The sequence below is a fragment of the Lissotriton vulgaris genome, chromosome 10 (genome assembly GCF_964263255.1).
Source record: "Lissotriton vulgaris chromosome 10, aLisVul1.2, whole genome shotgun sequence".
NCBI classification, from domain to species: domain Eukaryota; kingdom Metazoa; phylum Chordata; class Amphibia; order Caudata; family Salamandridae; genus Lissotriton; species Lissotriton vulgaris.
This window is the reverse complement of record NC_141698.1, coordinates 1032477843-1032492786: the sequence shown is the minus strand read 5'-3', so window position 1 is coordinate 1032492786 and position 14944 is coordinate 1032477843. Positions and strand designations below refer to the sequence as shown.

General features: G+C 44.9%; 1 protein-coding gene across 3 annotated transcripts in view; it reads right to left on the bottom strand.

The window, feature by feature from the left end:
- The window catches only part of CAPN7 (calpain 7), a 291586-nt gene extending 286219 nt beyond the window's left edge, over positions 1 to 5367 (bottom strand). The window contains exon 1 of one of the 3 annotated variants that reach the window (XM_086942071.1): positions 5181 to 5367. In XM_086942071.1, coding sequence (XP_086798197.1) covers positions 5181 to 5282 — 102 coding nt within the window. In that variant the 5' untranslated portion in view covers positions 5283 to 5367. The remainder of the gene's footprint in view (positions 1 to 5180) is intronic. The other 2 variants (XM_086942073.1, XM_086942072.1) reach the window with 2 other exon arrangements.
- Positions 5368 to 14944: the final 9577 nt, after the last annotated feature.

Genomic DNA, 14944 nt, shown 5'->3' with positions numbered 1-14944 from the left:
TACTCTACTAGCGTAAGCAAAGCACACGCATGAAAATATAATCTACATCCGGCCAATCTCATGTCAAAGTGCCGAAAAACACCAAAATACGGGAATAAAATCAAAGGAACAAAGTAATAAAACATAATCAATGTAATGGAAAAAGAAAGAACAAAACACCAAAGAAGAACCTCTAGTGACACCCAAAGGTCGAAATAAAACCATAAACACATCTGCATTTCCACTAAAGGGTTCCCATTCTTAATCAAGCTCCATGACCATACATCTCAGAAGAGAACAAGTATAAAAGAACGCAGAGTCACAAACCATAAAGAATATATAAATGCCACAAACATATAATATAATATATGGTAGCATGCAAAAAGTTATATATATATATATATATATATATATATACACAAAATCCATATATGTACACAGATCAAGCAAAATATACATATATCAGACCTATTTCCCTATACAGTCAATACATCGCATCTAGCCATAGGCTCAATACAGATACACAACAGAGTTTAAGTTCGATCAAAATCAGAAAACATTGTATTAAAAGACTATAAATCCAAAGTCAAGGCAAAGGGTCAATGGATTTAGATCAATGCCCAAATTTCATCACGCTCATTAAGTCCCTTTTCAGAGGTATGGTATCTTTCTATTAATCTTGCTTCTGTGCGATTCAACTTGGTCTCTAATTCGATTTTATTTTTTGCCATAATGGTAACTAGAACTGCCCAAGTCAAATCCTCTTCATTGTGGTCAGCTTCCATATAGTGCTGCACTAAGGGTGCGCCAATGTACTTGCACCTTATGCGTGATTTGTGTTGTCCAATACGCATTTTAACTGCTTGCGTAGTTTGTCCAATATAAGATAAATTACACGGACATGTCACTACATAAATAGCGTTCTTAGTGTTGCAATTAGAAAAGGTACGCATCGTATGTGTATGGCCATTGATATCAATTGCTTTCAAGTCTTTCGTGTTTGGGCACACAGCGCAATTCATGCAGCGGTAGTGTCCAATCACAGGTGGTAATCCTAGTAAACTCCTAGTGTCTTTTTTGTTGGCCGTCAATCTACTTGCCTTTACCAGATGTTGCTTGATATTTTTTCCTTTTCGAAAGGCAAATAGTGGTTTGGGAATATCCAAATGTTCTATAAGTCTCCAATTCTTGGATATGATCTGCTTTACCTTATTAGCTTTTGGATTAAATGTTAAGACGCAGGTCAAGGATGTGCTCTCTTTCTTTTCTTTGGGTATCAACAAACTTTCTCGGGGCGTGTACCATGCACGTTTCAGAGCTGCTCTCACCAACTTCCTAGGGTATCCTCTATTACAGAGTTTATCCATTAGGGTATCCGCATTGTCAAAATAGTCGTTTTTGTTAGAACAATTGCGACGGATACGCAAAAATTGCCCATAGGGCAAATTTTCTTTAAGACTCCTGGGGTGACCACTACTGAACTCTAAGAGTGTATTGCGATCTGTAGGTTTAGTATACAAATTCACTTTCAAGTGCCCTTCGCTGTTATAGATCCACACATCGAGAAAGTTGATTTTGTCATTACTGACACTCATAGTGAATCTCAAGTCCGTGGAGCACGAGTTCAGCCACTCGTGGAACCTACTAAGTTCCTCATTGTCACTATTCCAGATGAGGAAGATGTCGTCGATGAAGCGAACCCACCTCGACACCAAGTGCCGAAATGGGTTCGCCTCACCGAAGACATACATCCCCTCAAATTGGTCCATCACCAGATTAGCGATTTCCGGGGCAAAGCAACACCCCATTGCGACTCCCTTAAGTTGTAAATAAAGGGAGTCTTTAAAGGTGAAGAAGTTGTTTTTAAGACAGATCTTCGCTAAGTCCAAGATGAATTTCGTAGGGACCTGGTGGGGTCTGCTTCTGCGGTCTAATACCATCCCCATTACCAGCAGTGCCTCATCCTGCGGTATGTTGGTGTATAAACTCTCGATGTCGAAGGTGACCAACAATTGTTGATCACCATCGAACACCGAGTCTTCCACCTTCTGAATAAAATCCATAGTGTCACGCACATAAGCCTTGGTGGTACAGACAAATGGCTTAAGGAATGTGTCAATATATTTGGCTAAGGGCTCAAGCATTGAGCCACAAGCCGCAATAATGGGACGCCCCGGTGGTTTTTGGGCATCCTTATGTACCTTCGGAAGTACATATATAATGGGTGTCTTCTGTTCCGAGGTATTCAAGAACTCATATTCTTTTTTGCCAAGGTATCCCATGTCTAAGGCATCAGTAGTTAGATGAAGAATTTTAGCTCTAAGCATAGGTGCGGGGCTATTATCTATTTTACGATAGTGTGTGGGATTACTCAGTTGTTTTAAAACTTCACTATCATAGTCGTTACTGTCCCATAACACAATCCCGCCGCCCTTATCAGCAGGCTTTATAACTGCTAAGGGATTATTGGCTAAACTGATAAGTGCTTGTTGGTCTTCTTTCCAAAAATTATATCTATAAGAGATATTCTTTTTATTCAATTTGTTGATCCCACATCTGCTGATGTCTCTGTGATGATTCTTGGCCTCGCTGTCTTCTTCTGGTTTGGCTTACCGCACGGTGAACAACTTCCGTTCAGCCATTTCTGCAGGTCACCTCCCGGTGGACGGTAAACCGGCAGGGGAGCATCCTCTAGTGGCTAAATTGCTCAAGGGTATCCATCTTGCACACCCTCCACGTCCAAAGTATTTTTCATTGTGGGACGTGTCTATTGTTTTGCGTTTTTTGGAGGCTTGGCCGATCAATTCTTTGTTGTCCCGGAAACAACTGTCGGCCAAACTCACTATGTTGTTGTGTTTAGTTTCCTGCAAGCGGGTGTCGGATGTCCGGGCTTTAGATCTAGCCGGGCGCAGTTTTACTCCTGAGGGCGTCACGTTTACTCTCTCCAGACGTACCAAGACCAATACTACGGTTATTTTTTATCCCTCTTTTCCTGCACATCCTAAACCTTGTGTTGTTCAATGCCTCAAAGATTATGAAGTAAGTACTTCTTCTTTTCGTTCTGATATGCAAGGTCAATTGTTGATTGCGTTGCAGAAGCCCTTTCGCCCGGCTCATGGCGGAAGCTGGCATTGATGTGTTTGGGGCTCATTCTGCACGGGGTGCCATGGCTTCTAAGGCCTTCTCCTTGGGAGTCACTTTGTTTGATATTATAAAGGCCGCTGACTGGTCCTCTGATTCTGTTTTCAAGACTTTTTACTTCAAGCCTATTGATCATGTTGCTTCTGTGGTGGTGGATCAGCTTTAAACAAGCATAATCGGAGCCTCCTGTCCTGATATAGAATTCAAACTTTGCAAACATTCGTGACAAGAATTTTCTATTCTATTAAGGACAAGGAGGCAAGGATTATCCCACCCATTGTTTGTATATTATTGTTACTGTAGAAATGTTCATGGATTTATTCATGTTGAACTGTTTCCATTGACTTGTTTTTCTACCCACCCTTCTTTTATATGCTCATATTTACATGGAAGGTGTATTACGGCTCTGTCTCTTTCAGGATCAGATCCCAAGTGACGTCTCTTCGGTGTGGCATGGGTGTTCCTGCCTTCTCATTTGAAGATTGTGATTCCTGTTTTTCTTCTGGCGTTGCATTCCTGAACTCTCCTTCGATGCCCTTTATTGGGGTTTGGTATTCGTACATTGACTTTCCATGTTGACTTTTCTGGTATCCTTGAAAGACTTCTCACCAAAGAATGAGGAAGTGGGACTATCTTCATTATGTTATATAGTGCAGACTCTATGGTCATTTTCCAAGTGTTTATGGGTATTGTGGTTTTTACTAGGTTTTTATGGCTGCTGGGCATTTCTAAATAAAGAAATGAGACTGGCATAATCCTCGCCTCCTTGTCCTTAATAGCATTGAAAATTCTTGTCACAAATGTTTGCAAATTTCGAATTGCACATCATCTACGTTATTTTAATTACTGTTTAACAGTGAGCAAACATTTGTGTGTTTTAGCAATGTATGTATCATACTTAAGATAGTCTCTTGTATATAAACATTTCCAAGTGATGCTGTCATTTCCTGAGACACCTCTTTCTATGTTTGACATCAGTGTACGCTGGCTATACTAATCAGTCACACCACTTCTGTTTTAAGTTCTGGCCCCAAAAAAATAAAACACACAACTTTAGCTTTCTTGTCAACCTCACATAATAAAAATAAGATTCATAAATAAAAAATACCTATGTATATACGCACAAAGATGAGCCTTGAATCAGCACTCTTCATCTATTGGTCCGTTAATATTTTTTCACATTTTGCACAGTAAACAGCATAGACCAATGAAACAGCACTTCAGCCTTTGGCTCTCTTGCAATGTATCTAAGTATGGCATTTTGCCCAATCAAACGTACACATCAGCCTAAAGCACTTCAGTGCTGTGGGGCCCAATGAACTACTTTGCCAATGCATTTCTTTTAATTTTTTGTTAATCAGCTTTTTATATTTAAATTAAGACTTCAAGTAACAATAATTCAAAGCCAACAGTATCGGCAGGAACAGGAATGTTTTATTTTCTTTACATTTTTGAGGAATTTGACATTAGTACTAAATATAACAAATAACCAGAGAGCCAGAGTGTCAAGACCTGGCCTGACTAATACTTAATATTTACATTCTGTTCCTTTTGTCTGTACACTGTTGAGTAGACCTTTATTCATATGCCCGATCCGGGTTTTAAGTGGATCGGGTCTCTCCAAGTCTCAGACCCTGCAGCAAATAAAAACGGACTTTGAAAAAGGTCCTTCTATTCATGTTCTGTTCGTGGAAACAATAATCGATTTTCAGTCATATTTCAACAACGGGTGTAAAAACCAGTAACGTAATCCACGCATGTGAGGTATCGCCTGTTTACATTTCACGTTTTATTTCATTTACTGCCCTAAGAATATTTGCTTTTACTTTGAAATCATCTAAAATTCTAATTCCATTTCTGGGCCACCACCTGCCCCCCTCTTTACCACCATAAAACAACTGCATCCCGACTCCTTCCCATTACGTGTGTATTATACGGCCGCACTTCTCCTTACCTCCCAAGCTGGATCTGTCCCTGTCCCATTTCAGCTACTAACTACAGTCCTGCCCCCACCTACGTCCCTGCCCCAGCATGTTTCAACCTAAACTGCAGAAGAGTACCTTGTAGAAGAAGACAGCCTCCTGGTAGCGCCCCTTCTGGTCGTTTACTACGGCCAGCTTAGCAAACTTGACAGCATCCACCTCCAAAGCAGTGGGGTCCATGGTAAGTGGGAGAGAATGGGAATCACCTATCCTCCTGCCTACTCTGGGATTGTGTCTGTTCCACTTCCGCCTCTCTTCCGGCTTCAGTGCTGTCACTACTCAACGATAGGTGGAGTGTAAACATCAAGAAAGGACTTTGGCACTACAAGGCATCCACACGGTCATAAACACAGAGGAAGGACAACATTCTCGTACAGTTTAACACAAACGCCAGAGAACTAATTGGGAGAGAACCAAATGCGAATGCCCCCGAGGATGGTGACACCCGTTTTTATAAGCCAACAAGCACTTACAATGCAACTGCCTCGCCTTTGCAAAAGTTAGAGCTATTGGCATTGTAAATGACAACATTTTTATTTATGTGTTGGTTTTGAAAACAGATAAATAAATGGCATTGTTATTTACAATGCCAATAGCTTCATCTCTCGCAAATGCGAGACCTATTGCATTTTCTCCCACACACAAACACAGAGCTACACACATCCCCTGAGCCACACACAGAGCCACACGCACATTCTGACTACCTATATTCTTTGTGACTACTTTTTTAATGTATCGAACACCTATAGAAATCCAAGTAACTAAACTGAAAATGCATTCGGTGGCGTGGGGAAAGATGAAGGTGTTTACAATTTCTTACGATGCCAAAACGTTTGACAAAAACCTGTGCTATTCCTGATAAACATGGGCGACGGGGAAGGGGTGTAAAATGCATATGGTGAAGTATGTAACTATAATTGGCTGAGGTGCAGGCAGTTCCTTCTTTCTCGTTCAATGACTTATGGGGCGTTATCCCCACCTCCTGGGGCGAGCACAGATCCCATGCTGCTGCTGCTGCTGCTGCCCTGAGTGGGGCAAGTGCTACGAAAGAGCGCCTCGCCATTTCAGAGGGAGTGCAACGGTGTGTGTATCCCTGGTACAGAAGGGGCAGGTCACCTTGTCCTGGAGAACAGGCCCAGTAAACCTCTGACTTCACCAAGACCCAAGAAAAGGCTTCCCTTAAAGACCCCAGTTGAGGGGTGTAGTGTTTTGTTTACTTTTATTAATCAAGCTCCTTAGTACCAAAGCTTCTTGACGCTGTATTTAAAACCAACCTTGCGGCTGGATTAAAGCGGTGCTCTTGCCCCCTCAGGGAGTGCTGTCGCTGAGCCTTAAGGTGACGTCACCTCCCTGGGGGCCTTGTGTCTGGCAGCCTCTCTCTCTCTCTCACAACATCCCTCTCTAACGCCTTCCGTCCTCGTGCATTCCGTTAGTAGCCATCCCGGCCTCTTGGGGGCCGCACATCTTACAACTGTAGAGCGCTACCGCTGGTGGAAGGTAAAACTAAAAGTACCAGAATGCAATGCAAACCCCACAGGGTCAACTGCACAAAAGTAACGTGTTAGCGGACCCCCCTCCCTCACCCCACTGGCAGACCTCCTGGTCCGTTGATGTCACGGAATGGCCACCCCCTCCCCATTTAAAACTCCTGGGGTGAGCAGACCCTCCAAGTGTCACCATGTCATGTCTGCCACTTTCATCAAGACCAGGCTTTTAAGCCACCCGAAAAGTGCATTCTGGGGCTTGTAGTTTTGCTTTTAACATCGCAAGTATTGTCTCAAGCAGCAGGACTGGACGAGCGGTTAGTCATGAAAGGGGGTACGCCACTTGATAGACATGACAGGCGGGGGGCACTCAGCAGACATGACAGGGGGTGGCGCTCGGCAGTCATGACAGGTGCCCCTTGGCAGACATGACAGGGGCCCCTTGGCAGACATGACAGGGTCCCTTGGTAAACATGACAGGGGCCACTTGGCAGAAATGACAGGGGCCACTAGGTAGTCATGAGTCACAGCTCCTCTGGGCTAACATTAGAAACCCCCTCTCTCTCGCTCGGTATTGGCAAACATGGAAAGGGAATAGAAAATGTTTTTTTTAAATTGACGGCGGTGTGGTCTATTTAGGAAAATGTAGCGCCTCACCCTAGCCACCTCTACCCCGCCCCCCTCCCGAGCCACCTCCGCCAAGTGAGTGATGGCGCCGCCCCTCCAGAGGGGACTGATGAGGAGTGAGGGCTCAGCCTGGAACCCTCCCGGGGTGACAGCTAGTGCCGTGCTGCTGAAGGGATATGCCGGGGCGGGAACGTGAAGCTTTGTTCCTGGCAGAGCTGAAGAAGGATGGCAGAAGCCCTTGGGAGATCACTGCGCCTGCGAGCGATCCCGGCTAACCTGAGTGTGGCTGCCGAAGGGCGAGGGGAGCCCCGGGGAGGTAGCCTCCCTGCCTGTCCCGAGTGGGGCAATAGGAACGTGGTGTGGAGACACCTCACCCTGCACCACGGAGAACGCCCATCCCTCTTCAGGAGGAGAGCGGGGACACCCCATCTTCTCTCACAACCACTGCCTGTCCTGACTGAGGCTGCGGGGTGGGATAGCCCGTCACACAGACCCACGCACTCCCCACCGGCCGGTAGTGCCGCAATGGCTGCGTCGAGCATTTATACTTCCCTCACCTTTTCCTTTTAAAATTAAAAAACACATACATCCAGTGCCAGGTGGTGCTGGCACTCAGATAACCCCCTCCCATCACCAGCCTGTGCCAGTGCTGGCAAAGGAGCCGCCTGCCCCGCGGTGCGAGTGAAGCCACAGCTCTGAGGCGGCTGCGGTGCGTGAGACCCCCTGGAGTGCTGACAACGGGGGCTGGAAAATCTGTGCGGAGTGGGGCGCTCTGTGTGATCCTCGGCAGACAGACAAACAAGGGGGGCTGGAGGATCTGTGCGGAGTGGGGCGCTCGGTGTGATCCTCTGCAGACAGACGGACAAGGGGGGCTGGAGGATCTGTGCGGAGTGGCACGCTCGGTGTGATCCTTGGCAGACAGACGGACAAGGGGGGCTGGAGGATCAGTGCGGAGTGGGGCGCTCGGAGTGATCCTCGGCAGACAGACGTACAAGGGGGACTGGAGGATCTGTGCGGAGTGGGGCGCTCTGTGTGATCTTTGGCAGACAGACGGACAAGGGAGGCTGTAGGATCTGTGCAGAAATATGGCAAGCAAGTTTCCTGATGCTCTCCAAATTCCCTGTGCAGTGCACAAGGGGATACAGCTTCAAGCTCTTCGACAAGCACTGGCCCGGGCACATTCACAAGAGGCTCGTAAAGGAATCCTCATCCGGCGCGGGCTGTACAGCCAAGACAGAGAGCTGGCACCGAAGGAATAAACACAGCGACGCAATGCTTCCGAGAAATGCGAGGCAGAAGCCGCCTGGCCTGCTGTGTAAAACGTAGAGAGACCTCAGCTATTTCCTTCGGTTACAATGTTGTAACAGAGCTCTAATCCACAAACATCTGCCACAGACACGGCTACGGCCAATGCTGTGTGCTGATGGTTGTAACTGCCATCTTAAAACCTCAAACTATAAGGCACCCCCCCTCCACGCACACCAACCACTGCCGACCTGCCCGTTTACCGACACCAGCAGCCTGAGCGTTCATAAAGGGAGTGCGCAGGGCGGGCGCTTCCGTGTTTACTCTCCCTGGAGTACACCCTGTCCTTGGGAACGCCTAGGCCTGTGCATCAGCTGTATTTCAAAGAGGGAAGCCGTGAAATACTTGTCACAGAGCGAACTCGGGTTACGGAAATACCCAATGCAATCATTGTTTTCTATAACAAAAACTGCTCGTGTAAACAAAGTACTTTCCTTGCAGTGACGCGACACGCAGCATCTCCAGACACGTCTGCACTGTATTCGCTATTCACTCCGACTGGGTATTTTTTCTCGTGTTAGAAAAAAAAAACAAGCTCCTGACTTCCTGCTGACGTAAAAGCTTTCTTATCTTCTTTATGGGGCCATCTGTTGGCCCCATAAAGAAGATAAGAAAGCTTTTACGCCAGCAGGAAATCGGGGAAGTCAATCTGAAAAGGACGGGGCTTAGCGAGAAAGGAGAACGTCACTAGGACCTCTTCTTCAATGGCTGGCCACCGTTTAGGAGGCCAGCCAATAGAGAAGAGGGGCGGGGCTTGACCTCTCTAGTGATGTTCTCTCTATCTCATTAAGTCTTGCCAGCAAGACTGCGCAAGCGCAGCCATCGCAGGCTGAGACCTAAAAATTGCTTTATTTTGGCTGTCTCCCTGCTGAAATTGCTTCAGGGTCAATAGAAGGCAGTGAGGTAAATAATTCTCCAGATAACTTTTTTTAAATGGCCCCTTTCCTCTTCATAAATGTTCGCTTGTAAACCTGATATATTTTTTAACACTTTATTTTAGAATTTCTAAGTTTGTACAAAGAAATAACGGGGGAGGTACAACAAGCTTTTGCAATGCAATCAGTCTCGCCTTTGGGACCTTATATGTATTTAGCAATGCAGCACGTTAGCCTGGGTGCTGACACATCTACTGTTCTTTAACATGGAAGGAAAGTGAAGTAAGTGGACCCACGCAGTCTGCATTTAACATTGACTTCTTTATTTAGAATAAAAGACGCACACTACGCTGGCTGTGCCTGGTATCACATAGAAGCTGCCCAACGTTCGATGACAGCCTTCACGCCAACATTCTAAGGAGCATACCATCTGGGCTGGAGGAGGAGGGGAGAGGTGAGCATGGGGAAATACAAAAGTATATTACAACACCTCTTCCTTCCTAAGGGAAAATAGAACAGATTGTACAGAAATAAGATACACATAAGGAGAAAAGGCAAACATGTTACTCTGTATGATATTCTCTATGCCAACGGGGGGTTTGTCGTAACCTGAGCTCTCTTCTCAAAGATTACTCCTCTGCTTGCCCTTCTTGCGACTCCTCTCTGACCTCTCTAGTTGAAACCTCTCTGCTGTCCTCGGTGGCTTCCGAGACAATTGAGCACACTCTGTCCGTACTCCACATTTTACCTTCCTCCATGGTGACCACCTTATTACCAACCTCTTTGATCATTCCTGGGGCAAATAACTTGTCTCCTTTTCTACCTAGACCTACAGGTTTCCTTGTGTGAACCATCTGGCCCGGTCTGAATTCCTTTTCCTTGGAGCCCCACTTTTGATCATACCACCTTTTGCATTTCTCTTGCCTGGTCCGGTCCTTTCTCTTAAACTCCTCCGCGTCTACCCCTACCGGCTCTTTGGGACACAACCAATTAGGAGAGACTTTAGAGCCAGCTTTCCTTCCTCTTAACAGTTCAAAAGGGGAATAACCTGTACTGAGACTGGGGGTGGTGTGATACACCCATAGCATGTCTCTGATGGCCACTTCCACTCTTCTTCCCGCCCTAACCGCCAATTGTATACACTCCTTCAACATTCAGTTAACCCTTTCTACCTTTCCATTGGCCTTGGGACAGTATAGAGGAGTGCGTATGTGGTTAACCGCTAAGTCTTTCAGAAATTCTCTCATTTCTTCAGATACTAACTGTACCCCATTATCTGTCACAATGGTCGATGGGATGCCCTCCTTTGTGAAAGTGTCCTTAAGGAACTCTATGATGGCCTTGGTGTTGATGTTATTTACAAATTTGCAGTAGGCCCAGTTGGAATAATAGTCTACCAACACCAACAGATACCAATCAAAGGATCCCTTCACATGTATGGGTCCAGTAATGTCAAATCCTAGCTTGCCCCAGGGAGCCTCAGGGATCTGCACCAGACTAAGGGGAGACTTTCTTACCACTTTGGTTTTGTTACTCTGGCTACAAGCATAGCACTCTTTGACTTTCTCTTCCATCATCTGATCCATTCTCGGAAACCAATAATCAGATCTCAATCTCGTCTTGCATAGACTTCTGCCTAAATGTCCCTCATGGGTGAGGTCAATTATTTTACCTTTTCAAACATTCTGTAGGAACAATTCTCCCAGCCTTATACAGATTATCCCCCACAATGGACAAATTATCTTTAACATTCCAAAATGGTTGCAAAATCCCTGAGAGATCTTTACAATTGTCAGGCCATCCTTCGATTATGCATTTCTTAACTTCAATGATCACATTGTCTTTACCCACACTCTCCTTCCAAAGTACTTTATCAATGGCTTGTGCTACTATTTCTAATATTTGGTCCACTACTTCGTTTTTCTTAGCTCCCACTTGGATAAGAGCCCTTGATAAAAAATCTGCAACTCTATTCTGTTGACCTGGCACATGTACCATCACAAAGTTATAGCCTTGAAGACCAATTGACCACCTAGCAATCCTGGGCGTCATGTTTTCCACCTCTTTTTTTACTGAGCATTGACAGGAGGGGTTTGTGATCAGTGTGAATTTCAAAAGGAACCCCCCATACATAGAAGCTGAAATGTTTAACTGCCCAGTACACTGCTAGAGCTTCTTTTTCCACTGTTGAATAATTCAGTTCAGCGCCTGTGATTGCCCTGGATGCGAAAGCCACAATGTTAGTTTTCATCCCCTGCCTTTGTGCCAGGGTAGCACCAATTCCTTTCGCACTTGCATCGGTTGTTATTATAGTGTCTTTTTCTACATTGAACTTGCCAATACAAGGCGCTGAAATGATGGATTCCTTTATCATTTCCAGAGCCTTCTCTTGGTCCTCTCCCCACTTGAATTCCACCTCTTTCTTTATGAGATCTCTTAGTGGTTGGGAAATCATAGCAAAATCCTTAATGTACTTAGACATGAATTCTGCAAGACCTAGGAACGCCAGGATTTCCTCCTTGTTAGTTAGGACAGGAGCTCTTTTGACTTCCTCCACCAAGTCTATTTTAGGCTTTATTCCTTCTTCAGAAATTGTATGTCCGAGATAGTCGACAGAGGATACCCCTATTTTACATTTACTCCTTTTTGTCGTGAAACCAACCTTTCTTAGTTCCATAAGTACATTCCTCTCATTAAGGTTGTGTTCACTTTCACTTGACCCATAAACCAGGATGTCGTCCTGAAAGCAAAGAGTCTTCATACAATCCTGTAACACATGCTGCATCACCCTCTGAAAGGCTGAGGCTGCCAAGGCGAGGCCGAATGGCATCCTCAGAAATTTAAAGTTCCCAAATGGAGTTGTGAACGCAGTAAGATGTTGTGAATCTGGGTGTAATTTTATCTGGTAATATGCCGAGGATAAATCCAGCACACTGAAAAATCTGGCTCTCTCAATAGTGCTCAACATTTCATTTATCCTCAGAAGGGGATGTCTGTCTACTTGAATGTTTGAGTTAAGGGACCTCAAATCAACACAAAGTCTTATGCTCCGCCCACCCTCCTTAGTCGTGATGACAATGGGCGCCAACCATGCTGAACTCTCTATTTCCTGAATGAGGCCTTGCTCTTTCAACTTCTCAATTTCCAGTCTTAATGGCTCCCTCATCCTTAAGGGAATCGAATGGGTTTTGTGAACCACTGGTACCGCCCCTTCCTTAAGAACAATTCTATGCATGCTCTTCTTTAACAATCCCAGTTTGTCATTAAATACATCTGCAAATTCATCTAATAAGCTAGTACCAATCACCGGTGGTTCAATCAATAACACTTGCCCCTTATTGTTAGGATCTAAAATGATACCTAAATCCCTCTGGTGTCTCCACCCCAGTAAACCTGAACCTCGTTTGGTGATATAGACTTTTCCCACTGTGTGTCTATCTTTGAACGCTATTCTCATTCTTGCCATGCCCACTAAAGGTATGCTATCCTTATTATATCCTGCAGGATTAATGTCAGGCTTTCTATCTCCACATAACCACTTGGAAACATTTTTCAAAAACTCCTTCATCAACTAACGTGAATGGTGAGCAAGAATCAGCGTACATAGTAATATTTTGGCCATCTAAAGTCACATCGCAGGTGGGGTATTGAGAATCCTCTTCAGCCTCTGACTCCTTGATCTGAAAAATAAAACTTTGGCCTTCTTCCCTCTCTTCCGCTGGACTTTCCCCCAATGTATTTTGAACCAAAGGCATTGCATACTTTAGAGACATGTCCCCTTCTGTTACACTTCCTACACATCATGTTTCTAGCAGGACATTTCCAACTATTGGCTAAATGATTTCCGCTGCCGCACCTAAAGCACTGAAAACTTTCCCTCTTTTTCTTCGTGTCAATCTTGTTTTTCAATGCCAGCTTGCACACCGCCTCCTCACTAATAGACCCTTTAGACTCTCCCTTGTCCTTAACAATATCAGCAATTCTCATTTCTTTCACACACATGGCTGTGTGCTCCAGACCTTTTGCTATACTAATCGCTTCCTCCAGGTCAGGATTCCTAGTAAGGAGCTCCTACTGTACCTTCTGGTCATTAGTACACCTGACTAACTGGTCTCTTATCATGGAATCCGTAGGACCTCCGAATTCACAAGTTGCAGACATTCCTCTTAGAACAGCTATATAGGATGATACCTTTTCCTCTTTCTTTTGTACTCTTTGTAAAACTTATGTCTCTCTAGTACCACGTTAACCTTAATCTTTAAATGTGTTTCAAGTTTTCTTAATGTGTATTCATATACATCAACCCCTCCTTCTTCCGCAGGCTCTTCATCCTCAACTGACCTTCCTGTGATATCTTCAAAAAATTTCCTTCACTCTATACCTAAATTGTGCCACAAAATGTGTTGTTTCCTCACGCTAGAGAAATTCCCTCCTCCTATAGCTATAAGGTACGATTTAAAAATACCTTCCCACCTCTTCCATGGTATACCAGGCTCCCCTTGTTCATTCAAAAATGGGGGTGGTTGATTCAAGCCTGCCCCAGCCATGACAGGTAGAGTATAAGCCAAATGAGGGAATGCTAGGAACAATGACTTGGGGGAAACACTGATAAACGGCAGATAAATAGACTAATAATAATAATAATAAGCATTTATTAAGCGCATGGGTGCACAAGACTGTGTGTCCCCGCGCTGACTGCAAATGCAAACCCATCAGAAGAGCAAAAACCCTAGGAGCTAAGGTTAGTATCTGGGAAATAAGTGGGTTTTAAGTTTAGCTCTGAAACTCATTTCAGATGGCTCCATCCGCAGATGGATAGGCAGAGCATTCCGAAATTTGGTGGCCAGGTAGCGGAAGGATTTTCCGCCCATCTTAGCTTTTGTGATGCGGGGGGTTTTAAATAGCATCATGCCCGATGATCTTAGGTCTCTGATCGGCCTATGGATGGTGATAAGATCTCTCAGATAGCCAGGGCCTTTGTTTTGAGCAATGCGGTGTGCATAGCATAGAGTCTTGAATATAATTCTCTCTTTAATAGGGAGCCAGTGAAGCTTGGCAAGCGCATGTTTAGTAGATGATCTTCGAGGGAGACCGAGCACCAGTCGTGCTGCTGAATTTTGTATGCATTGTAGCTGGTGCAGCCCCTTTTGATTTAGACCGAGTAGGAGAACATTGCCATAGTCCAAATGAGGGGATATTAATGCATGGACAATGGTTTTTCTCGCTTCGGTCGGCAGAAGATCAAGTACTTTACGGAGTACCTTTGAGGTGCCATAGCATTTGCTTGTAACTTTATTCACCTGGGCTTTGCCTGAGAGGTCGGCGTCAAGCATGACTCCGAGGTTTTTCACTGTCTCCACAGGCACCGGTAGTTCTCCTAGTTCGCTAGGCCACCAAGCCTGGGACCAAACAGAGGCATTTTTCCCTACTATCAATACTTCAGTTTTATCTCCGTTTAAACGGAGACAGTTGGTGTTCATCCACGTCGCTATTGATAGCATACAGTTAGAGAAGTTGGCAGCTGAGTCTCTATTGTCTGGCGTTATTTTGA